At 38.0% G+C, this 27,272-nt stretch overlaps 1 protein-coding gene across 5 annotated transcripts in view; it reads right to left on the minus strand.

Moving 5' to 3' along the window:
- Positions 1-18,523: 18,523 nt before the first annotated feature.
- Positions 18,524-27,272, minus strand: part of XIRP2 (xin actin binding repeat containing 2) — a 99,624-nt gene continuing 90,875 nt past the window's right edge. For 3 of the 5 annotated variants that reach the window (XM_081142119.1, XM_081142118.1, XM_081142117.1), the window contains 2 exons: positions 27,042-27,175; positions 18,524-20,473 (listed from right to left, as the gene is read on the minus strand). In XM_081142119.1, the coding sequence (XP_080998245.1) occupies positions 27,081-27,175 (95 nt within the window). In that variant the 3' untranslated portion in view covers positions 18,524-20,473; positions 27,042-27,080. The remainder of the gene's footprint in view (positions 20,474-27,041; positions 27,176-27,272) is intronic. The other 2 variants (XM_081142121.1, XM_081142120.1) reach the window with 1 other exon arrangement.

Consider the following 27,272-nt stretch of genomic DNA (forward strand, 5'->3'; position numbering starts at 1 on the left):
AGTTTTTTGCACTAATTTTATGCTTAATGAACTTAGAAAACATTCCCTTCTACTTGTTTCTCTTCTCCGTCTGAAAATATTTTTCTGTTTTTTGAAACTATCAGTGTATATTTATTAGCAAGGAATATGTTCAAAATCTACAGTAATCCCCACTTATCCGTGGTCTTGCTTTCAGTTACCTGCAGTCAACCGCAGTCTGAAAATATTAAATGGAAAATTCTAGAAATAAGCAATTTGGATTTTAAACTGTGTGCAGCTCTGAGTAATGCGATGAAATCCTGCTCCATCCTGCTCCTTTCTGCCTGGAATGTGAACCGTCCCCTTGCCCAGCGTGCCCATGCTGTCCACTCCTCCTGCCTGTCAGCCGCTTAGTAACCAGCTTGGTTATCAGGGCCACTGTGGGAGGACCACAGTGCTTTCTATGCAAAATATACGAAGAACTCTTAAAACTCAACAGTAAATAAACAAACAACTCCAGTTAAAATTAGACAAAAAATCTGAACAAACATCTCACCTACAAAGATATTCAGATGGCAAACAAGCATATGAAAATACGTTCAAATCATATGTCATTAGGGAATTATAAATTAAAATAACAATGAGATACCACTATGCACATATTAAAAAGGCTTTTTAAAAAGACTGCTGTTGAAGATGTGATGCAGCAGGAACTCTCATTTATTATTGGTGTGAATGCAAAATGGTACAGCCACTTTGGAAGAGAGTTTGGCAGTTTCTCACCAAGCTGATTATTGCTGTGCTTTGTCAGAGGGTGTGGTAACCCATAGCATCTAGCGGTTATGGTCCATGAATCTATGTAACTGATTTGAAGAGCTGTGCCCACACACAAATGTTGAAAGTAAATTTATTCATAATCACAAATACTAAAGTAATCAAGATGGCCTTTAATTGATAAACTGTAGTAATCCATACAGTGGAATACTAATCAGAGAGGAAAAGTAAAAATAATGAGCTATCAAGATACACAAAGACATGGCCGAATCTTAAATGCGTAAAGCTAAGTGAAAGGAACCAGTCTGCAAAGGTTACCTACTCTGCCATTCATTTTGTGTGACATTCTAGAAAAGGCAAAACTACAGAGAGATTAAACAGCCAGATCAGTGGTTGCCAGGGATTTAAGTCAGGGGTGCCGAATAGATGGTGCACAGGATTTTTTAAGGTGGTAAAACTATTCTGTGGAACACTGCAATGGTGGATACGTGACATGATGCATTCCTTAAAACTCTTAGAACTTTATAGTAAACAGAGTGAACCTTAATATATAAAACAAAAAAGAAATCATCTAGGGGGCCAGTGGATACCACGAAGAAAGATACATTAATAAATATATACCCAGAAATAGCAATGATTACCTCTCAGTTATAAAATTGCATGGACTATTCAAAGAAATGTATTTTAATTACATCAAAATGGGAAGAATGATAAAAGTTCCTTATCTTGCTTGAGGCATTTCTTGGCTTACACAGCTTCTGCCACTCAAAATTCAGGCTTGTGGAGACGTTCCCAGACCTACGAACAATCAACTATCATACCTGTAACACCTTCCTCAGCCAGAAAACCAACAGGCGCAAACTGAGTTTCCATAATCAGAGCCTCTGCACGCTCCATTCAATTCTGTCCACACCTTCAAAAATCACAAGCCAGGAAGCTGTCCCTCACCTGCCGAGCGACCTCTCGCTCGGCCCCAGCGTGCATCTGCTCACCGCAGCGACAGCTGCTGCAAGGTCGGCCCGCTCTCCTCGGCGCCCCAGCTGCTGGGTGCCTCCCTGCTCTGGTCTGTCCTGGCTGCCCAGCAGCTTCTGGCAGAGAGGATCCTCACTGGATCCCGAATATCCTCTTAACTTACAGTGCATACGATTCATTTGATTTTTCTTCTAGTTTACACTTACCTCTTAAACATGATGCAGATTTTGCGGTTGGAATATCAGGATACACTCCCACTAACCTGAGGGATCTGTTGCTCCAGAATCACTCATCACCTCTTCAAGATTAAACGTTTTTTGTGGGGGGTTTTTGGCCATTCAGTCTTTTCAGTTTTTTGTTTTTGTTTTTATTTTTTAGTGTAGAAAAAAAAAAAGTGTCTTATTGCTGCACCTACATCTCTTTTATGTGTTTGTTTTGTTATGAAATAATTATCTAATACTACTACCAGGGTTTACATCATTCTTCCCATTTTGATGTAATTCTGCATGTCTAATTTTTAAAAAGGGAGACATGCAGAAGCAGCTGTCATTCATTTTTTTGACATGTGAACAGGACAGTCTAGACAACATTCCACACTTTATCTCTTTTTGGCTGCCTCTCAACAACTCCACATCCCTTTGTTTCCAAAGATTTTTTGGACACATAAGTCTAGTACTATAAATGTCCTTAGGCTAGAAATTATAAATTGGCAATCCCCTGTAGACTCTTTCTGGTCTTTATACATGTTTTCACCAGCCATTCAGTGTCTTTAAACAATTTAAAATGCGAACTGTTAAAATTTTGGAGATTTAATATAAAAAATTCAAATTTCTGACTTATCCCCCCATTTTTTTAAATCCTCACCTGAGGATATGTTTTTTAGAGAGGAAAGGTGAGAGGGAAAGAGAGAGAGAGAGAGAGAGAGGGAGGGAGAGAGAGGGAGGATTGATGGGTAGATAGATAGATAGACAGATAGATAGATAGATAGATAGATAGATAGATAGATAGATAGATAGATAGATGATAGATATGGATAGATAGATGACAGATGATAGATAGATGATAGATGATAGATGATAGATTAGATGATAGATGATAGATAGATATAGATAGATAGATGATAGATAGATAGATAGATAGATAGATAGATAGATAGATAGATAGATAGATAGATAGATAGATGATAGATAGAGATAGATGATAGATAGATAGATAGACAGACAGACAGACAGACAGATAGATAGATAGATGATAGATAGATGATAGAGACATCATTCAGTTGCTTCTTGTACATGCTCTGACTGGGGATCAAACCTGCGACCTAGGTATGTGCCCCAACTTGGAGTCAAACCTGCTGCCCTTTAGTACATGGTGCATGGAGTGATGTTCCGATCAACCGAGCCACTTGGCCAGGGCTGGCTTATCCCTTCTTTTTGAAGATGATTATCTGTCAACATTGTAGTCACATTCTCCAAAGCAGCAATAGTCTGGTACTGAGAAGAAGCTGCCCTTCTGATGAACAAAGAACACTTCAGTTTGCAACAGGCCCCACTACCCCCCTTTGTTCCTTGTTGTGGAAGGTGAGTGAAAATTACTACATATGATTAAGCTTGCATTTCATAACCAATCTGCTTACCAAATTTAAAAGCTCTGCTCTACTCCAAAGACATTTGTGTTTGCTATGAAGACCTATATGCATTTTCAGACCTACAGGACAGAAACAAGCGGTGTACCAAGTCTATACCAGTTTCTATGTCCAGTGTCTCCTAGACTACTCTGTGCTTCAGCCTTAAATCCAAAATTTGAAAGGGATAGTCAACTTTTCACTTTTATTTAAGATGAGGAATGTATTTAGGAAAGATATAATGATGGATCCACATATAAATTACCATATTGTTTCTTTGGGCTGTGAAACATTTGGTGAATCCGAGAATCTTTCTTTATGTTTTATTCACAAGGCAAAGTTATACAATAGTGGAAAGAACACTAGACTTATATAGGTAGAAAACTTGGTATTGTGATTTAATCTGGTACTCACCAGATGAGCACCTCTGAGCACCACCAACCTCTTATGAACACATCTAAACTCATCTATAAAGTGGATAGAATATCTCCCTTTTCTCTTTCACAGGATTGTCTTAAGGCTCAAGTATGATTATGAGTGTGAAAATGCCTTAAAAAGCATGAAGCTCTTAATGTAAGTTGTTTTTAAATGGAAAATAGCCTCTCAAGTGTTAATGAAGAAATGAAATTAAAAAACCACAATGACATATCACCTCACACCTGTCAGAATGGCTGTCATCAATAAATCAACAAACAAGTGTTGGCAAGGGTGTGGAGAAAAGGGAACCCTCATGCACTGTTGATGAGAATGCAGGCTGGTGCAGCTACTGTGGAAAACAGTATGGAGTGTCCTCAAAAAACTAAAAATGGAACTGCTTTATGACCCAGTGATTCCACTTTGAGTAATATGTCTGAAGAAATGTGAAACACCGATTCAAAAGAATATATGCACCCCTATGTTCATTGCAGTGTTATTTACAGCAGCCAAGATTTAGAAGCAACCCAAGTGCCCATCAGTAGGTGAGTGGATAGAAAAGCTGTGGTACATATATACAATGGAATACTACTCTGCCATAAAAAAGAAGGAAGTCTTACCTTTTGCAACAGCATGGATGGACCTGGAGAGTATCAAGCTAAGTGAAATAAGCCAGTCACAGAAAAACAAGTAGCATATGATATCACTTAATAGTGGAATCTAATGAACAAAATAAACTAACAAAATAGAAACAGACTCATAGCTACCAAGAAGAGTCTGATGGTTGCCATAGGGGAGGGGTATTGGGGAGCTGGGTGAAAAAGGTGAAGAGATTAAGCAAAGAAAAAAACAACCACATAGATACAACCGTATGGTGATTACCATAGGGAAAGGGGGTTGGGGGGAGTAAAAGAGGGTAAAGGGGGTTAAATTATGATGGAAGGAGACTTGTGTTGGGGTGGTTAATACACAATGCAATTTTCAGATGATGTATTATAGAATTGTACACTTGAAACCTATATAATTTTCTTAACAATGTGACCCCAATAAATTCAATAAATTTTTCTTTTAAATGAAATTTAAATATTTACCTAATTTCATATCCTTTTGAGGACCTGTGTTGGGCAGAATAATGCACCTGCTCCCCCCTCTGCCAAAGATATATACCTCCTCACCTTAGACCCTATGAGTATGTTACTTACATGGCTAAAGGGTCTTAGGAGATGTGATTAAGTTAAAGATATTGAGATGATGTGATTCTCCTGAATCGCTGCTATCCTGGAACATATGAGTGAAGGCCTCTAAAAGGCCTTGCAAAAGGCCTCTAAAAAGTTAGAAAAAAGCAAAGAAACTGATCCTCACCCAGAGCTGCTGGAAAGAACACAATCCTGAGGATATCTTGATGCAGGGACTTGTGCCCTCCAGAAGCGTAAGGTTATCAATGTATTAAGACACTAAGTTTGCGGTTATTTGTTATAGCAGCAACAGGAAACAAGTATATCTTCATAGCACTTAGAATTTAAACATTAAAAATGAAAGGGACCATGTCATTAGCAAAATCTTCTTTCCTGTATTATTTGGAGATTTGATTACTGTTCTCTTAACACTAGTCCACATGCCCCGGGTGCACTTACCTCAGTATATTTGTTCTTTATCTGATTGTTCTACTCCAATTTTCACAATCAACATCCTATTCCTGGCATTATTCTCCTCTTCAGTATCTTATGCAACTCTTTCTTCTTGGTTTGTCCAAATACTGCCTCAGACCTTGCTTCTAATTCTGTCAGAGTAAAGTCAGAGTAGTTATCCCCCAAAGCCTTCCTGCTTGTCTCCTTTTTGGCGTATGTTACTCATGGAGCATGTATCTTCATGCTTCTGTTTTATTTGGTTGTGGTTGTTTATTAGTTTGTCAACATCAAATGTTATCTGTCTTAAATCCCGAGTCATAGGTACTACATACAAAGTTTAATCATTGATTTTGCAAACTAAACATCTTGTAATGCTCACGCACAATTCTGATGTTTTCATGTCATCGGTGCTCATAGATTTTGCTGAGGCAATTTTATCCAAACCCATATCCATTTTGTGTGGATGAATTCCAAGCAGAAGCCTCCAGGTTTCTGGTCTTGACTTACTTTTCTTTTGTAACTGAGAATACAGATGTGATAAACATACACATTTTCAACCTCAAGCTGTTTGACAATTTGTTATAATTCCATGCACAAAGACAATAGGAAGTGTAGAGGATAGGCAACTAAGTCAGTCTAGGGTGGTAAGAATATTTTCAAAATGAAGTGATGCTTCAATTGATCTTTAAAGACACATATGAGATATGAGTTAACCCAGTCAAAGCAAGAGAAAGGACCTCCAGGAAGGAAGAATAGTCTGAGGGAGAGGAGAAGAGAGAGAGAGAGAGAGAGAGAGAGAGGGAGAAAGAGAGAGAGAGAGAAAGGTTAAGGATGGTGACCAGCTTGCTGAATTGAGTGCCATCTGTGGCAATCCCACTCAACACACCATAACACAGAGACACAAAAATACACACACAAAGGGGCAATGCTGTGGAGAACACTCAAGTTACTGTGTTTAAAGTCTTTGTGGAAAAGCCAACAATTAGAAACAAAGAGCCAGAGCTCAGGAGGAGGGTCCAGTCTTGAGAGCTAGAGACACACAGTGACATTCATCCATACAAGGTGACTGTGCATGTGGATAAGATTGCCTCGGTGGAGTGTATAATGACGGAAGAGAGCCAAAAGTCTGCAGGATACACACTCCGGGGAGGGGCAGAGAAGAAACTGCACATGGAAGAGACAGAGAATGAATAACTAGAGGGGTGGAATAGAACAGCAGAGGTGTTGTCGGGAGAGCTAAGAGAGAAGATGGTTTTGATGGAGGAGCAGTCGACAGTGTCAGAAGTAGCAGAACATTGAATTGAATTGAACCAGCTCTTCTAGTTCAGGGGGTAATTCCAAGTAACCAGCTTTGGGAAGTTTCTACAGTTTGAGGAACCAGGTCAGTGATCCCTGCCTGAAGAAAAGATCCCCAAGACACAAAAAGTGGTAGCCCTAGCCGGTTTGGCTCAGGGGTTAGAGCATCAGCCAGGGGCCTGAAGGGTGCTGGGTTCAACTCCAGCCAGGGACACATGCCTCTGACCCTGGTCAGGGAGCGTGCAGGATGTGTCTCTCTCACATGGATGTCTCTCTCTCTCTCTCCCTTCCACTCTCCCTGAAAAGCAATGGAGAAAATGTCCTCAGGTGAGGATTTAAAAAAAAAAAGAGGTAAAGCGAAAGACCGCATACAACACCAAGTTTCCAAATGTCAGGAGGAGAATAAAAACATTACCAGGTCCAGGGAGGTTAATAGCATGTATGAAAATGCAGTTACTGAGCCGGAGGAAAGCACTAATGGGACCCGGAAAGAGAGTGGTTCTGAAAGGCCAGCGTCCTACAGACTGACAAGTGGTCACTAGGTTCCTACCCAGGCGCCACTAGTGAGGGCTGGGGGATCCCAGTTATGGCTGTCGGGCCGTGTCTGAAAAATGGGGAGAATCAACTGCAACTAAAAACAGTGTATTTTCAGGAAGGAGACCGTGTAGCTAGAAGAGGATCCATAATCTAGAAAGTGTTTTTCTTTAGGATAGAAGTGATCAGAACGCGGACGAAGGACAGGGGGCATTTCTGGGAGACAGGAAGCGTGACCGATGGAACAAGAGCCCTGAACAGGCAGGAGGGGAACCGCAAGGCAGCAGGGAAGTTTAGCCATATTTGGCTTCTGAGACTTTTGATATGGGGGAAAAAGTGAAAAGGAAGAACTTTCATTTATCCTATTTTGTCCATAATAATGATGAAATTAAGTAAAATTTTAAAGTGTAGTATGAGAGCCTGGCTGCACCATTTAGAGAAGTTGAAGCACAACGCATTTATACCTTTGATACAGTGCCACACAATTTCCAAAAAAAATCTAAGCTCATTTATATGAGTGTTCAACAGTTTATTTTTAAAAACAGCATTGAGAAAATCAACGAAATAATAAGGTGACACCTGAATCTATTAATTATATTCCTATTTAGTGCATCATAATTTGCTCATTTATTTGATGGGGGAAAATAGCTCCTCTTTCACAGGCAGAATTTATTTCTTTGTTTTCACTAAATTTTTTCAACCTATTATTCATAGTAGGTGCTAGTTATTTTATATCCAACACAATTTAATTAACTTGTTAGTTAATATGTTTGAAGGTTATTTCAACAATTAGAATTCAAATAGACTTTAGAAAACACCTGTGTCTGATTAGGCACCTAAGCCAGGTATCTCTATAAATATAACTGCATTTTAATACTTGAAAGGAAAATCTATTTACCCATTTATATATTAAATATCTATATTCTGCTCCATGCACCAAGCTCTACAAGACAACATTCTCGTTATCTTAACAGGAACAGGATATGCATCTTTTTTTGACGTATATGAAAGCCTAGATTGAAAATAGACACCATACCTGCCAAAATAGTCCCAGATTGTTGATTCATAAGCTTATATAGGCACCCAATTTGAATAATTGCAGGAAAAAACATGAGGGAACCCACAAAACACACAGAGAAAACTAGAGGGCTAAATTAAATCTCTTTGATGACCCATGGATCACATGACATGTTAGCGCAGTTGCCACCAACTGTTGCAGCTCTGCCCTCTCCTTCTGCAGGGATACTTTTTGGTATTTTACATGAGAAACTATAAACCGTACAAGTACAGATTTTAAAGAAAAATATTCAGTAAAATGTATCAAAAAATAGAGGTGACTGGGCATCTGAAAGTCTGGACTTGCTTTTACTTCATTGTGGCGAAGGTTCAGTTATATGAGTGTCTCTTCCTGGGCCTGACATCGACTACATTTCCCAGGCTCCCATGCAGGCCGCTGCGGCCCGGTCACTGAGCTCTGGACAATGAAATGCAGGCAAGAGTGATGTTCCCCACTCCCAGGCCTGGCCCGCGGGGAGCCCCACTGGTGAGCGGCATTCTCTTCTCCCTCTCTGCCTGCCAATCGAGGGGAGCCCGGGGCCTCAGAGGAGGGCAGAGCCCCCCCACGGAAGGACTGAGCTCCTGAAGGACGTTATGGGGCAGTCATTGTGGTGTGAGCAAGCATGGAAATATTCTTGTCTTAAGCCACTGAGTTTTCAGGGCTTATTTGTTACATCTGGAGTTACTGACCTTCACCTATCCGTTACATCCAGATGCCTTCTTTGTTTCCAGGGTCTCAGCCACAGGACTTGAGGCAATCTGTTTTCACCTGTCCTCACTGACGGAGCTCCAGTTACGCTGCTGCGCCCTTTACTTTGCTTCAGCTGTTCATACCGCCTTCATTTAAACGAAAACAAAAGCAAAAATCAAAAACACCCTTTCCAGCTGTTTATATCATTTCCTCTCTTAATACTTCCCACATATCTCTACTTCCCAGATCTCCTGGATTAATTTAGGTATACTAATTTTGGGCGAGTTGTCCCATGGTCTCTTACAATTTACTATGATCTGCCGCTTTCTAGATGGGTAACCCTGGGAATGTAGTTTAACCTTTTCAACCCTTAAGTTCTCTACATAGAGATAATATCTCAGAAGAATGTTGTCTAAACTAAGGGAACATTAGTTGTTTCACTTTAAAAATCATGACACTGAAGTATATGCCATGCATTTTAATGTAAGTATCAACTGCATATGGATAGATCTTTATTTCGAAAACCTTGAACTTTGGCAAAATGTAGGCATTTCATATAAGCTCCCTTCCTTTCTTCCTTTACCCTTGCTCTTTATTATAAGCTATGTTTGGGGGACAAAGGACTGAATATGCTTCTGCAACGTGTTGCTATTTGCTGGGCACAGGAACCTGTAACATTCATTCATTACTCATTCATTCACTCATTCACTCATTCATTCATTCATTCACTCATTAATTCACTCATTCATTCATTCATTCACTCATTCATTCATTCACTAATTCATTCATTCATTCACTCACTCATTCATTCATTATCAAATCGTCATGGAGCCCTCAGCTAGTGTTAAGAGGGACAGAGGCAGGATGCCATAGCCAATGAAAAAGCTGAAAAAGCTGGTGGGGGCGTAAGTAGCTGCATACCCTGAGGGTAAGAGCAAGATGGAAAGACCACAGGGAAGGTGTTTAGCTGGATCTTGTAGAATATTGCCACTGAAAGCAGAGGGAGCAGAAACCCAGGGTATGCCATTTATGTTCGTAACTCCTTTCCTTCTGCCTTGGAATAAAAATATCAGAGGAAATTATTCTGTAAATGCGGCCATTATGTTTTACTTCTGCTGATATTGAAGGTTCTTCTCATTCCCTGAGGACACAGGCGCAGGTGGAAGGGAGGCAGTGGTCTGGGTGGGGTGGAGACACCGCCTGGAATTGGACATTTCCTGTAGGCAATCTCTTCACTGGTAATTGAAACTGGGCTCTTTGAAACGCTAGCCATCTAATAATTTTCTTATGAATTAAAAAATAGGCACATGCCTTTCCTTTCTTCTTTATGAAGTAGCCATTTAAACATCTGCCAGTGTTGGAAGTATTTCTAGCTTAAATATTTCAGAACTTGGAAAATTAAAAGGTTTAGTATTTAGGGCAAAGAGCTCCTGTCCTGACCAGGGCTGTACTTTTACCGTCCTGACATTTCCTGGCACAGGGACAAGTGCTGCCATGTTTTACAGCCACACGGGGAGTGAGGTAATCACTAGCAGCAGAGGCATCGATGTTTCTTTCTAAGTTATTCACAACCTTCGGGTCCCACATGTGCCGATTCCTACCTGACTACTCTTCTCGGCCACATGCAATTGCTCTGGTTAATTTCATTGATTTAAAAAGAGCAGTTCTGCTTTCTGCTTGCCTTTAAGGTAGGCACAAAGATTTATGTATTTCCTTCACTTCCATTCCCTGAAGTTAATGACATTTTCAATAAGTAATCTTATTTTTTTTATTTTCTACATTGCATTATAAATGTGTTTGAATGTACAGGCATGGGTACCTGGCTGTACTCATGGTGTAATATACCTGTGTGTATAAACACACCTATGCACATAGATACACACACAAAATTCAATGTGCATATACAGTATATATGTGTCTTCAGTATAATATATATATTTATATAACCATAGGCACATTGCTGATGCATACTCAATTTACATGTACATATGTGAACGTTTTATGCATGTTTTTACACAGGCAAAAGCCATAATTAATGGGCTTTATGATCAGGACTAATTTTAGTCCATGTATCAGCTATTACAAGCTGGATAACTTGGCAAACTCAGTCAAGTAACGTAACCTCCCTAATGCACAGACTCTTCAGGAATAATAAAACCTTATCTCATATCATACCCATGGAATATTTGTGAAAATTAAATAAGATTAAGGCCACAGTGCTTGCCTTGCTGTGAGCTTGGAATACAGAAAAAGATAAATGCTACCTTCTACTGGTTGATATGATTTTGTATGGGCATGCTTAGGCATTCTCTCATTAACAGCAATTGGTTCCCTTCCTATCTATAATTTCTGGTTAAATAATGGTTAATCAAGAAGTTTTTTTTTCTTTTTAATTCTTGTTAAAACTTTCCCAGACCAGTGGACTCCACAGGTTATCTAAGTTCATAAAAATGATCAATGTGCTAAAATTCTAAATATATATACTGAAATTATGAATTGCATGTGTAAAAACTAAAAAATTCTAATATTTTTCAGCCAAATTATGAGTAGGATCTTGATTAAGCAATGGGTGCTTATTTGGTTCTAGAACAGCAGGGTGTATATGCATACATGTACATATATGCATACAGCACAATTATATACAATGACAAATGCAAGAGTAAACTAAAAGCCAGAGAATAAAAATAAAATGCATGATAGAAAAATTACAATACTGTCTCAAAGACTGTGTAGAAGGAGGAAAGTGTTTGAAACTTCAAACAATAACCCTCTCCATGTCTTTGTGTCATAGTACTTAAATATGTCATCTTGGGCAACTCAATATATCTAAATCTTGTTTTCCTCAAATATAAATGAGGAATACTAAAATCTCTTCCATTTATAACTCATTGGGTTATCTTGAGGTAAATACTTAACCTCTCTGAACCCCAGTTTCCTCAAATGTTATAAAGATTTACATGCAGTGTAGGGTTGTTGTGAGGACTGAGAGAAATCATATCAACACGCTTTATAAGCTACAAAGAACAAACTTCTAGAGCTGGTAAAAATAACAGAGGTATTACCATATGAATTCTTATACTTTGAATAACTGAAAGAATAGCTCCTTTAAAATTCCATCTATAACACCATTTTATTTATATGTGAGTATATTTTTTGAAATGTGACCACCAAATTAAAGACTTACCATCATTCTAATCTTTTACTATCTAACCTAAATGTTATATACAGATTATTGTAGAGAAAAAGGTAACTTCTAGTATATAGGAAATGTACATCTTGAGGCTATTGTAATAAATATTAATACAAATTAATGTATATGTATCTGTATGTGTGTATTTATGAAAATGAATTTGTCTATCCTTAGGTACTGGATTAATTTTGGAAATCTCAGAGGTAACAAATGTGTTTTCCTGTAAAATCTGCACATTCAGCTCTTTTTCTAGAAAAATACCCAAGGGTGCCATTGGCACTCACATATGCAATCTGGGAATGTAACTGCAGTTCTCTTAAAAGAACTGTTTTAACATATTATCAAAATAGTCTGTAGTTGATTCTTTGTATACAACCTAAAAATAATTCCAGAAGGTGTCCTTATTACTTTCCATATGTTACTCTAAAACAGTGTGTACAGTGGCTCAAGTTTTAGATTTATATGGTGGTTGACTCTTTCAACAAAATATATTAAATATCTAGCATACAAACCTTTTACTGGAATTTGGGGAAGCCTGGAGAGTATAATCAGAACCAGTTCCTGTTTTTGTAAAGTTGCCCATCGGTTGGGGAGCAAGAGGTGGGGGTGGAGTGCTGCTGGCACTAAAATAATTTACAAAAACATGTAAAATTAAAAATGTGGTATGGGCTAGTTAGAAAAGAATAGAGAATAGTTTAAGTAGTAAAAATTAACTGGATTTGGTGAGAGATTTTATTTGGGAATGGATAAAAGAAATATAGGTATACAATATGACTCCTAGTTTTCTGTTTTTCACAACTGGATGGATAATGGTATCTGAGATAAAAAATACTAAAAGAGGCCCAAGTTTGAGGTTGAGATGGAAGTGGGTGGTTTTCTGATTCAGACGTATTGATTGAAGGTGTATGGAAACATCCAAGAGGCACTGTCAAGTGGTTCTCTACATGATTCTAGTACTCAGAAGAGAGCTCAGGGAAGGTGAGTATATTTGGGAATCAGAATTGAGATAATTAAAGCATTGGGCATGGATAAAATTGCTAGAAATAGTATAGATGACGATCTAAAGAGATTATTAAGCCCTGGCCTGTGTGGCTGTTGGCTGAGCACGGTCCCCTGCACCAAAGGGTCACCAGTTCGATTCCCTGTCAGGGCACATATATACCCAGGTTTCAGGTCCAATCCCCGGTTGGGGTGCGTGCAGGCAGGCAACCAGCGGATATTTCTCTCTCACATAGAAGTTTCTTTCTCTCTCTCCCTCTCTCTTCCAGTCTTTCTCAAATCAATAAAAACATATGTAAAGGAGACAGATTAATAAAATATTTTGAAAAACTGTAATAAGGTTATAAGAAGTTATGTTAGTGGATGTACATTTGCTTATAAATACTATAACTACATCAACAACAACAAACCAATGCAGGTATTAATGAAACTGAGAGGAGTAAAATGAATAATTGGAATATTACATTTGTTAATGTAAATGTTTATCCATTTGATAATATTTATCCAAATAACCTTGTTATTAACTTTTAACAAATATGTATTCAGAGTTGGCGATTTTGATGGCATTACGATTGAACATCTTGGTTTGCTAAAGACAACCTGAATAACATTGAAATTGCCTGATATTGATTTTTTTCATAATTTGGACATTACTAAATAATACTCATACACTCACATTTACACATGCGAACATGCACACTTACAGTATTCAGGGGTTAAGATTTCAAAGAGATCACTTAATGATAAGGGATGGGCTTTAATAAATTTTTGCCAGAGTTCATTGTGTTTTACATATTACCTTAGCTATAAAATCATTGAAACTTTTATTAAACAATAAATATTTAAGGTTAGATAGAATTTAGGAAATAGTGATTTATTTTGGAATTGGCTTCTCAACTAATTTGAGGACATTTCTATGTGGGCAAATAAAGACAATATAGAAAGGTATGTTCGCCAGAAATATCCTTTTTCCAGTTTGTCCTCCTAAAGGAAATGGTTTAATGAAGATGAAAGGAATACCATAAAAATTAATAAATAAACATCTGCCATCATCTTACAAAATATGCAGTAAATTAGAGGGTTGGATACAGTAGTGCTTGTTACCAAGTACTGTTTCTTTGACCCTTTTAAATCTTCATTCATCAGAAATGATGTAAAGTTAAAATGATAATGTGTGGGATGGGTCCAAGCACAACTGGACACCTCCCCATTGTTCCCCCAAAGAGCCTGGTGTTTGGTAAAGGACATGCTGGGAAGCTCACAGATGGCTTTGCGTGCAAAGAGCTCAGAGCACAACCAGCACATACATCCCCGTTTCCTCTGTATCCGGCACATGCGAACTTTTGTTGGAACTGCTTAGCTATGGCGTGTCATTGACTCTTGGGAATGCCCCCCAGCTTTCTGTATTTCCGATCCTACAGGGCAAGGGTTGGGGCCCTTCTACTGCAGCATGAAGTGGCCCCACCAGCCACGGGGGACTCAGCACCCCAAGGGGCTGGGTCCTGTGTGCTTCCCTCCTCTCTTGCTATAAGTAAACACTGCACCGCGTGAGACTTGCGGTGTTCTCACTGGCCCTGAACACAGGCCTTGCTTCGTCCGTTAGAATGAGGCAGGCGCAACGGTGTACCAGTGTCGCTCCTTCTCTTTTACTTCTACCGTCACCGTGGGAAGAGCATGATCAGAAGAGCCGGTCACAGGAGGAAGTGACAACCACCCAGAGCAGAGCTGTCCCAGCTCAGGTACCCCAAGCAAGCTCAGCCTAGAACACAGTTTCCAGCAGACTTGCTGATGCCTGAGTGAGGACTGCCAAGGAGACCAGCAGGAGCACTCAGCTGATTTGGGAAGAGGCACCTGCATTATCTTTGGGTAAAGGTATAAGCGCTAACCCTTAGGAGGGAGGAATGAGCCACTCTATAGGCTCAGTGGGTTCAGAGGAATCCGGAGTTTCAACATTTTTTATTGCATCAGCCAATTTATCTCTACCCATGTTCTGGGTCCCATTGTGTTCCAAACAAATTCCTGACCTTGGCATAACTTTTTTTTTTAAGGTTTTTTTAAAGGGTTTTTTTTTGGCAAAACCTTTAACCTTCCATTCCATGGACCTCAGATACTCTTACAATTAAATTAATCTTTGATTGTTAATACTTGCAGGTTTTTGTTGATTTTCTCCCCAAAGTGATGGGGGTTAGCAAGGGTCATTCAATTCCAATTTAATTGTAACTGCAACTTCTCCTCCATGTCTCAAATATTTGGTACATGGCACCAGCTATGCATTTGCTTCAACTGGTATAACCATCCTAGTTCACGACTGCTGAGAATTTTAACAATTGCTCTGCCATCTTGTGCCCGCTGTCAACCAGGTAGCAAATAATTCAGCTCTGAAATATCATCCCAGGGGCTGCTTTCTTGGGCAACTCCTCTTACCAGCTGGTCGAAATTGGGTTCTCAAAGAAGGAGATTCTGAGGCAGAGATTAAAGTGGAGGAGGTTTGGCAGAATGTGCTCCTGGCATCAAGGAAAGTGAAGGGGAAAGGAAGGAGCAGGACTGGGTAGAAGAAGAAGAGTTGTGTAATCCAGGCTCAGTGAGGCCTCAGTCAGCCCAACAGGGAGGTTGACACTAGAGTGACTCTTCAGAGTTGTGCCAAGTTGTCCTTCCATTGATCACTCGCTGAATACAGTCCAAATTGGGGGAAGTGTCTTCAGCTAAAGCAATCCTGGTAGCGGGCTGAAAATTGAGGGCCCTCTGTTAGCAGCACTTCCAGCACCTGGGGAAGTAAATCTTTCATTCCTGAAGGGGGATCTTGGCTGTGCATCACGGCGTCCACAACCACATAATTATATCTGTGGAAATGATGACCGTGGCAAAATGAAGACAGCTTTCGAACCTGAAAATTTTCCACCTGTTTATTTACTGTTATTCTGAGGTCTTCCAATTTAAGAGAACTCTTTGTGGTTATACACTTTCCTGGGTTGGTTTCTTTCATATATATCCATGAGCATCAACTAATTTTTTCTTGAATGGCTCTCTCTCTAGTAAAGAAGTTATATGAAAGCATGCTTTATCCTTTTAAAAACAAATCAGTCTGCCAACACATACTGAGGGCTCCATAATGTTTATGAAATGGCTGTTGACTGGGTGACACCATAGTGCTTATTTGTCAGGTTTTCTATACATCAGTTTACTTTCTACAAAAATGTATTATATTAAAAAATCATGAAAACACTGTAGCTAGTCTAATACTATTGTTTTCTCTCTACTGATTCATTTGCATATAAATACCTAACATTTAAAAATTTTCTCATAACAGTTTAGGGGGAAACCTGCACAGTAAATGGACCTTTAAGGAGCTTAAATTAGCCTTTCTGAAGGACTGCATCAAATGTGAGATTAAGTTACTTTTAGGTTATATTTATCCAAAAATATTTCTTGTGTTCTAGTTGAGTTAATTTCCAGGGGATTGAGATTCTGCACTCTTCAGGGCTCTCATAGCCTCTCATGGCTCTTATTTTGAATCTAAGTGTCATGTTCCTGGCCTGTTTGTGATCTCCCATGTAAATTCAATTTTTCTAAAATAAGATTTCACATTACCATTAATACCTGTAGATTTCAAAACTTTTCCATTCGATTTGGAAATTACCCTTGTTTCTTAATAACATTTCGAGAGAGAGAAAACATGTATTGCACTTCTCTTTCACTTCAACATCTGTGACTGTCTTTCTATAAGCTCATTTCCTTAGCAATGGGAAAACTTTTCTACTCAGTTGGATAGGAGCCAGTAGTTAGGAACTATCAAAACACAGCAGAAAAAGTATTCTTTTTCTATCTTCCAGTTCTTTAAAAATTAATGTGCTTTTAGAAATTACTCTAGAGATGTTTATAGAAAATTGTAGATTGAGGGGAAATATGCCAGGTGCGCATTTGGTAGCACACTAGTAAATTGGTGGTAGGTTTGCATTCTGCAGTTTTATTGCTCTATGGGAAAACCATTGTCTATATCCCAGGACTGTTCTGCCCAAAGCCCCAAATCTGTCATAGGGATTGATTGTGTGAAAGCTGTAAAAGACAACTCAGCACAATTTTCTGGGGAATAGAACATTTTTGTAAGATTCATTGGAAGGCCTATTCTTGAATAAATAATGCAAATCCCTTATGTGCCAAGCTCTGCCATCACAAGGCCTCCTCTGGTTAAGCATATGGTCTATCATAAGCTTATCTTGATTCCTTTGAAACAGAATTATGTTCCTGGGAATATTAATTTTTATAGCATCAGTCTATATATTACATAGTTCTGTGATATAAATCCAAGTGAAAAGTTATTGGAAAGTTGTATCATAATATTAATAGACAAGTATTTTTTTAAAAACCTAAAGTTGAAATGTGATTACTACAGTTATGGGGCTGAATTGTGTTGCCTAAAATTAACGTGCTCAAATCCTAACCCTCAGTATCTCAGGACATGACTATATTTGGAGACAGGGTATTTAAAGAGGTAATTAAAGTAAGATGAGGTCATTAAAGTGAGCCCTAATCCAGTATGAGTGGTGTCATTACAAGAGGAAGAAACCTAGACACAGGCCATATGAAAGGGAGACCATGTACAGGGAGAAGACGGCCATCTACTACCCAAGCAGAGATGCCTCAGAAGAAGAAACCAACTTGCCAACTTAATCTCAGATTTCTAGCCTCCAGAATTGTGAAAAAATAAATTTATGTTGTTTAAGCAGCTCAGTTTGTAGTACTTTGCTATGTCAGCCCTAGCAAACTGTCAGCAACAATAAGAAAATTTACTCGATTTTTTATTTTGTATTTAGCTATACTTTAGTTCCTAAAAATGCTATTTATTTTGGTGGGAAATTTGTCATAATTAGGGTGAAGCGATACCCATTGCTAAATAAAACAGTATTTGGCCTTCTTAAGCATATTTGTGTGTTTTTTAACTCCTACATATCATCCTAGGAAAGTGATGCATCCAGCCTGACAAAATGTAGTGTATGGTTTGCATATTTATCAATCGCGTAGAGTAAGAAAACGTGCAATGTGCACGATGTACTTAAGTAACGTCTAGAACCTTTTCAGTTCAAGTTAACTTCTAAGTTTGGATTCCACATTATTCTAGAGGAAAATTGATATTTTTCATTAAATGTTTATAGACATGTTCTATGGTAGTTTAATATAGGCAATTATTTAAAGAACCATAATCATCCTTTTGTTTTTCAGATGAGAACAAAAATGAGAAAGAACATTTTAAATTTTCTAATGATACTGTGGCTTTGGCTTAGTACTTTATTCTTTTCCAGGATTGTGTGTGTGTGTGTGCATGTGTGTGTGCACGTGTGTGTTCATGTGTACATGTGTATTAAACACTTGCCCCAAGACAAATACTTCTTAAATCATGGAAAACATATATACTTAGAATGACAACATATATGGAAAAAAGTAACAGAACTGGTTTTGTTTGCACCTCAGGTAATTTAATTTTATTTCAGCAGAAATTATAGAGAAAGTATAAGAATCGTGATAAACATCAGCAGTATAGAATCACACCAGTGATGTTATCTGGCATGTCCCAAACCAGAGCCATATGCTTACATGTCACTTGACAGGAAAACATAGCCGTATTGTTTCCCCTCTTCATTCTATTCAGAATAAAGGTAGATTCAAACCAATTTTGGAAAACATTCTGTAGTGTCACACAGTGAATATCCCATTGTGGTAGAAACGAGATTTCTGAGCATTACATTTACAAGTTCAACAAAAGGCTATTAAAAATCCCGAAAGTCTTATTTCAGGACGACGCTGTGTCTCAGTGGCTGAATGCGGACTGGAAGCGGCCAGGGCTGTTTCACTCGGTGTCACTGTAGCATCTATTCCTTTTAATCTGCTCTTCCACGGTGAGCTGTTCGCACGGGGCCTCCGCCTGGGGAGACGTAGGCGCAGCTGCACATCCACTCCTCGGAGCATGAAAACTTGTGCTTCCACTAACTTGGGTTGCGCCTATTGCTCCATCCCGCTTCCAACGTTTGATGTCCTCCAGTTCTCTTAAGTACAGGCATGGCATATTTTTAATTTGATCTACAGAATCTATTAAATCAGGCTCAAAAATGTTCTCATTCTTCTTGGAAAAAGCAGCAATTTTCACAGTGTTAGAAAAGAAGAAGTGTAGGCTTTTGTTATTTGAATGGTTTCCTTTGATGTTTAAAATGCTTGTATCCGAAGAGGCTATTGAACTCTTGGCCTTTACTATTAACCCACCACTGAGGCCTGATTTGGGGGCAGACTGTACAGGGGCTCTGGCCATCTGTTCATTGAGAGCCATAGCTAGTACATTCCTCGAGTAAGTCTTTTCAGATTCAAATATACCAAGTAGCTCTGAGATTCTAGATGCATTTTCCAAATTGCCAATTTGATATTCACTTGCAGTATAGTTTGCTTCACTTGACAGTGGTAATAGATTAGAAAATTCTAAAGTAGCTGGCTTCTGCCTGCAATTATTCAGAGATGAGGCTGCTACATAATTGTTATTATTATTATTCTTATTCAAGTTCTCTTTGTGATTTTGTGGCACCACCTCATCCTCAGTGCTAGCGACCTGTAAAAACTCTGCACCATCAGGCTCATTGGTGTTTTCGTTTTTCTCCCTCTCAGCGCCCTGCACAACCACACTACTGTTGGCATTAAGATCCGTTTCACTCTTCCTCCAGCTCTTTGTGTCTTCAGTGTCATTCAGCTTCTCGTGCACAGTCTTATTTCCTTCCCTCTCGTCTTTTCTTGCTTCACACATTTCCTTTTCTTTGATTCCTGTAACACCCTCTTTCTGATACATAGGGATGGACTGCAGATAGGGCTGCGGGAAAGAAATGCTATCTTGCTGTTGTCCTTTATTTTCCAGAGTTTTAATGTGCTCCATCAGCGACCCACTTCTACATTCGGCAGATGTAGGGGCTGTCGTTTCAGGAGGCCATCTAGGTTTACTCATGTTGAGTTCCTCCTCAAGGAGGAAGGTTTTCTTGGGCATCTCCCTAGAAGGGGGCCAAATGATTTTTAATTTTCCCCTTTCCCCGAATTTTCTCAAAACATCCCTTTGCCTTTCACTGTCATCAGCATCTAGATGTTTATTAAGATCCCCAGGTATGGGGGTGTTTTCTACACTGTTTTTCCTAATATTTGATTCTTCATTAGGAAGAAAGTCCATTGAGCTGCTTTGATTTTTGCAGTTCCATCGATCTTTATGCTGTTTGTGTCCAAAACCTTCATCGTAATTTCCCTTAGATTTGAAAAGTTGTTTAAAGTGAGGTTTACAATATATTTGTCCATGAAGTGATGCATAATTTCCCAAACTGCCAGAAAGAACAAAGGAGAAAAAATTAGTATTCCATATATACCCTGCAAAGTCATAGGGAGTTTAGAAATTAATTATTTCAAGAGTGAGCGAGACATTCAGTACAGTTAGCTTACCGGCAATAAAAATGTGCTTACTAATCCAGCATTCCTGTTAGATAACAGTTACAACTAATACCCCACGTGACGCATGTCTTGTAGTATTGAGAATGGCACACTGTATGTCAGATGTTGGCATAATAGGTATTATAGTGTAATGCATATGACTTGCAGATGGTGGAAAATGATAGGGCTAATCTTTGCTCACTCAGTGGTTTAGGTGAGGGGTTGGAATTTTCAATAAATCCTAAGTAGCACACACAAAAATCAACTATTTGAATTTCCTTGGTAACTGGGTTTTGAATGAATTGGAAAGCTTGCCTATGCACTAATTTATCTGACCTTTGGGGGGAGATCAACAAATAGAGTGCCTGTTAAAATTAAAATCAAATTGAGTCCAAGGCAGCAGCAGCATTTTTGAATATGTCTGAATCTCCATGTAAAATCAGATATATCAACGAGATAGTAAAACTTAAAACCCATGATAGATAAAACTTGTAACAAAACTAAGTGACAAGATATCCTCAGCAACCTCAAATACAAGGAGTTAAGGACAAACCACCTACAACGACAAGACTAGCATGATTGTCACATCTGTATGGGTGATAGCAGAGGGAGCAAGGAAGGTCTCTGATGGACCTGAAGATATGAGACCACAAAATAGCCAGACAGTATTTCCTGGAAAGTACCACATGCCAGTGAGAGCACAGCAGCAGAAACTGGGAAGGGTTTTGCACTCTCCAATAGCCAGCGAGAGCAAGGGCCTGTGCTAGGAAAGACTGGAGCGGCTGCAGAAGCCAGACTCTAAGAACTGAAACACTGAGAACACGATTCCACACTGAGAGAAAAAGATATGGGAGTGGAATCAAAATTGAGTTGGTTAATGATGACAGAACTTAAAAAGAAGGTCCTGACTAACATGGGGAGAGGAACCAAGGCAGGAAATCCCAGAAGTAAAGCCATCACAGAATATAAATACCAGAAGATGAAGCTTTGTGAAGTTGGGAAAACCATCCTGAATTTACCTCCTTCTAAGATCTAGGAAAACTAATTTCATGTAAAAGTGAGCAACAAAAAAGAATCAAAGCCAAATATTACACAAAGTTATTATAAGAAATACAAGAGTAGGACCATTATAATATCCCGGCAGACAATAAAGACATGCTAGAAAAAACAGGTTCTCAAAGCATCAAAACTTCAACCTACTATTTCAAAATGAGCTAGAAGACATTGAGGAAATGACCAAAGACCTGAAAGAACACAGTGAACTGTAATTAGTAAAAGTCATAAACAAGGTGTCAGGAACCAGAAAAAATAGAAGCAAAGGAGAAAAACCGCCAGCAATAAAAACTAAACTAAAAACTATAAGAGCAAATAAACACACTAGAAACACACTAGAAAGTGTTTTAAGAAAAGAAATAGGATATAAAGATAAAAACTTAGAATCAGAAGTGAAAAAAGAGATAAAGATTTGAGAGAAAGGCAAATATAAAGATAGGCACAAAATATCCTTGTATAGCTAAGAGGAGTTCTGGAAGAAGAAAGAAAAGCTATAAAATGGGTTAAATATTAAAAAGCTATAATTTAAGGAAAGTTTCCTGATATAAAAATGTATGAAACTACAAATGAAAATGCACACTGGATAGCTGACCCTATTGGCCCAGAGTGACGAATGCCAAGAACTATTTTAGAAAACATTCTGGACTTTTAAATCTTTTTGTGTATCTAAACAGAAAAAAGAGTATATGACTTATAAAGAAAAGAAGTTAGAGTATTATCAGATATTTCCAACATGTTATGCAAGAAGAAAATAGAATAATACATTTAAGATATTCAATGAAACAAAGTGTAAACAGAGTATTTTACTTTCAGCAAAACTGGCTTTCCCTTGTAAAGATCACAGACAAATTGTTATGAGGCTATAAAAACTTATAGTTATAAATAAGTCACAGGGATGTAATGTACAGCATAGGGAATACAGTCAATAATATTGCAATAACTTTACATGGTGACAGATGGTTACTAGACTTCTTGTGGTGATCACTTCGTAAGGTATATAAATGTCAAATCACTATGCTGTACACCTGAAACTAATATAATATTGTATGTCCACTATATTTTAATTAAAAATAGCTTTACATTCCAAAGATAAAACATAACTCAAGGAATATTGTTTCCATCAGCTTTTTCTGAGGAATCTACTAAAAAATAACCTTGAACAACCATCATGTCTACAGAAACATCAGCATAAAGACTGATAGTAAGATATAATACATTGTTACCTATAATCTAAGAATGAGGGCAAAGAGGGAAATAATACGATATGTAATGGCTGTGTAATATGACACTGAGATATGGAACAACACTTTTTTAAAATGGGGGTGTGAGTGACTGGAGAGCAAATGCAATTTTTAATGTTTTGATAATCAAATGAGTGATGCTGATAGTTTTGTTATTCCAAAACTATTGTCCAAATGAGTATGGGATATTCTAATTCTGTTATCTCCTTTGTCTTTGAGAACCAGAAGTCATGAAGTAGAAGAAAAGAGACATAGATATCATAGAGAAGAAGCTAAGCAAAAGCAGTGAGTATTGAATTTAATTTAGAAATGTCACTACAAAATGGTGATATATATTTTCTTTATAGTATTTACTCGCTCAACAATTTTCAAACTTTTTCATCTCATGGCACACATAAACTAATTACTAAAATTCTGTGGCACACCAAAAAATATATATTTTTGCTGATCTCACAAAAAATATGTATAATTTGGTTGATTTAAAAAATAATAATAATAGTAATTATCTACGTTTTTTGCTCCAAATTGACTTTTAAAAATCAGGTACCTATACTTGTATGTAAGGATTTCTGGTTCCAAGAATTCACCAATCAGATGCAATCTTATTATGTGATGTGACCAATAAGATGCAACTCTATTGTATGACCTATATATTTACGGTTCAAGACAGGGCATTCATACCGGGCCATTATTGTGTTGGCTGTTGTCATTTTTTAAAATTTGGCAATCTAAGAAAAAAGAGGTCAGTGTCCCTGACTAAATAGTCAGGTAATGCATGTTTTAAAAATTCTTGCAGCACACCGGTTGAAGATCACTGTATTAACTCTTAACACTAAAAAAGTTTAGAAATAGTGACCAACCCAGTAGAAAGAGCATCAAGATTATTGTTGTGAAATGCCACTTCTCACTAAAAGAAACCAGGACTTAGAGAAATGAATGATTACAGGCCTGCAGAAGTAAGTGTCCAAGATGAGCAGGGAACTAGTCCTATCAGATAATAGGGAAACTATCAAAGACTACTAAGGTCTTGTCAAAAAGACTGAGAAGACAGCTTGAAGGGGCTTCCACTCTCCAGGGATAGAATAATGTATCAGTAACGATAATAATTACATCTGATTGAAACCAATTACATACATGCAAATATGAGTTTAAAAAGATATTAAAAACATTTTTAAATTGGTTACCTCTAGGGGTGATAAGGGGCCCTTTCATTATACTGTTAAATAATTGATACATTGGCAAAACTCATAAATAAAAGAAAAAGATTATACATTTATTCTGCCTTTCCTTCACCTACTCAACATTTAACCAAATAATATATGACAGGAAGCATATCCTGTTAAAATATTCTAATTAATAATGAAAAGGAAAGAACAAAAATAGAATATCAACATTTTGCAAACATCAATTAATGGATATAGGTATTAAGCTTCAATATCTGCTATGATCACAAAACCAGAGCCAAGCAGACATATGTGCTTATGGTACTCTTGCCAACACTCCCTATGTTATCTTGAAAGGCATCAAATCTTAGTTTACAAAAACCAAAATCTAGATTCAGGTGACAATTTGACAGAAATACTGAGGGAAAAGGAGCATATGAACTGCACTATGAGTGTGCAATTAGCAAATCCAGACTGTGGAAAACTACAGGTCAAAAGTCCTGGGTTCTTCACAAATAAATTTTAAGGATTGAAAGGAATGGATGGAAAACCTATAACTTAAAACTTAAAAGCCACATAAAAGTTTTTAAATATAGATAAAATTAAAGTATAGTATCTAGGAAAGCACATCTGTATAAAAAACTATAAAAATGCAATGAAGTAGTTATTGAAAAAGGATACTATTTACTCACAGGAGAGAGATAGTGGGTTGCGTTTGGGTGGGGAACATGGGAGGACCTTCTGCAGTAACTAGTAATGTATTTCTCGGCCTTAGTAGAGGCTACAAAATGTTCATTTTGTAATAATTTTTTTAAAGTTTTTATTTTTATTTTGGGGGGGGGAGAAAGATAAACATCGATTTGTTGTTCCACTTATTTATGCATTCATTGGTTGATTCTTGTATGTGCCCTGACTGGGATTGAACCCGCAACCTTAGCATATCAGATGACACTCTAACTAACTCAGCTACCTAGCCAGGGCCACTTTATAATAACTTATTGAGCCATATACTTGCTTTGATTGTTTTTCTCTATTTGTGGTTCTTTGTACAATGATTTTTTAAAATATCAGTCATTGAATAAGTATTTTGAGTTCTTGTTATATGTCAGCTTTACTAGGTATTGGCAAGACAAACATTAGCACATTTCCTACAGTGGGGACAATTACATCAGATTGTGTTAACAATGGAGCAAGCACAGGGGATATTTTAGGAGCCCAGAAGCAGCACACTTGCTTCATAGGTGGGGGTCAAAGCAGGCTTTTTCAAAGATGTGAAGTCTCAGTTGAAGTCTAAAGAATGAGTGGATATTAGCCTGATGGAGAGCTGAAGGAGAGGCATTTGAAAACCCCTACAAGGAGTGGAAATAACATTTGGGACCAGAAAGATATGAGAGAGAAAAATAATGATTTTGAAGAACTGAGAGAAATACAGTCTTCACGAAAAGTAACATGCAGTGTGAGGAAGGGGTGTTGGGAGAGGAGCAGGGGATGATCCTTAATTGCCTTTTAATTAATATTAAGATGTTAATTTTTTTGATAAAGGAAGGCATTATCTGTTTTAAACAGGAAAGTTTTTGCATTTACAAAGATCATTCTCATTACATCACGGAGCATGGCATTGTGCACTGTGGTGGTGGCGATGATGGTAGTGAGAGACACTGGAGGCAGGGAGGCCAACTAGCTAGAAAGGCTGTTACATTACTACAGGTGAGAGATCACACTTAAAAGATACCTGGTCCATGGGGATGGAGCAAAGTGTACAGCTCAAGAGGAATTTGTGGGACATAAATTACAGGACTTGGTCATTGCTTAGGTGCAGGGAATGGAGAGAAAGAAGTCAAATGTAACTTCCTGTTTCAGCCATTGAGTTAATGTTAATGCTATTTACTGAGAGTAGCATACAGGCCATGAAGTCAAGGAAGCAATTTTGGTAGAGAGGAGATAATGGGGCATATTGGATTTGCTGTACTTATGAGAAATCTAATTGGAGCAATATACTAGTCATTTAGATACAAGTGTCTGATACACAGAAGAGAGTGCTGGGCTCGTGGTACAGATTTCAGAGTTACTGCTACATGGGTGATGATTAAAGTTATGAGCATGGTTCTTATAAACAAGAAAGAATAAATGCCCATAACAGAATTCTAAGAAACTCTAACATCTGGGTGATGGACAGAGAAAGGATCGCCCACACAGGAGTCTGAGAAGGAACACCCAGAAGGCAGGAGGAAAACCATTACACTCTGGTATCACGGAAACCAAGAGAAAAGAATGTTGCAATGACGAGTGTTTGACATTGTCAATTAAAGTCCAGAAAGATATAGTCTGAAAGATGCACATTGGATTTAGCAAAATAATTACATTTCAGCATTTCAGACTATACCTGCAACAAAGGCCACATTCATTTAATTGCACTTACTTCAAGAGTTTTGAAAAATGAGTGCTTCTATTTTTTCCCTTAGATGGAATAGCCCAAGCACAGGTAAACTCCAGCTCCCACCACCTGTTTCTGTTTATAAAGTTTTACTGGATACAGCTAGGCCCCTTCGTTTACAGCCTCACCTGTTTGATTATCGATGGCTGCTTTTCCACTCTACTGGAAAGCTGAGTAACAACATTGACAGCATTGCCTGCAAGGTGAAAAGGCCTACTATATAGCCCTTTACAGAAAAAGTTTGCTGACCCCTGATCTAGAGTCTAGACTTCAGGCTAAAGTAGTAACTTAAAAATCCTGATTTGCACAGTAACTTCTTAATTTTTCTTATCTATATGATCTCCATGTTCACATAAAAGGAATCCTTCTTGATTTGATTGGGAAAGCAAAATTTCAAAAGGAAAATGGTCACAGCCATCCTGAGCAAAGCACAACAAAACATGTCCACATCCCTTTTGTAGTTGGGTTAACTGACGGCAGCAAGATCTGGAAAAATCTGCATTTTCCTGGAGATGTTATAAGTACACTGCAGGCTGCTGAATATTTGTACCACGCACCATAAAACATTTACCTCAGTTTACTGTTGCAGTGGTGGCATCGGAAGCAGGACTTATGAAAACTCTGCTTGTCTGCTGTTAGGCACTCCATTGGATAAACCGTCTTTTGACAAAGTATACATATTTCCTTGTCTTGGAGTAGCAGCTTCTAAAAATAAAAAATTTACAAAAGCTTATTTAGAGTTATCTTCAATCACATTGTAAAAACAAAACAAACAAGAGCAGCATATTAACTGGCCATGCAG

The sequence above is a fragment of the Miniopterus schreibersii genome (assembly GCF_964146895.1).
Source record: "Miniopterus schreibersii genome assembly, chromosome: 7".
Lineage (NCBI taxonomy): Eukaryota > Metazoa > Chordata > Mammalia > Chiroptera > Miniopteridae > Miniopterus > Miniopterus schreibersii.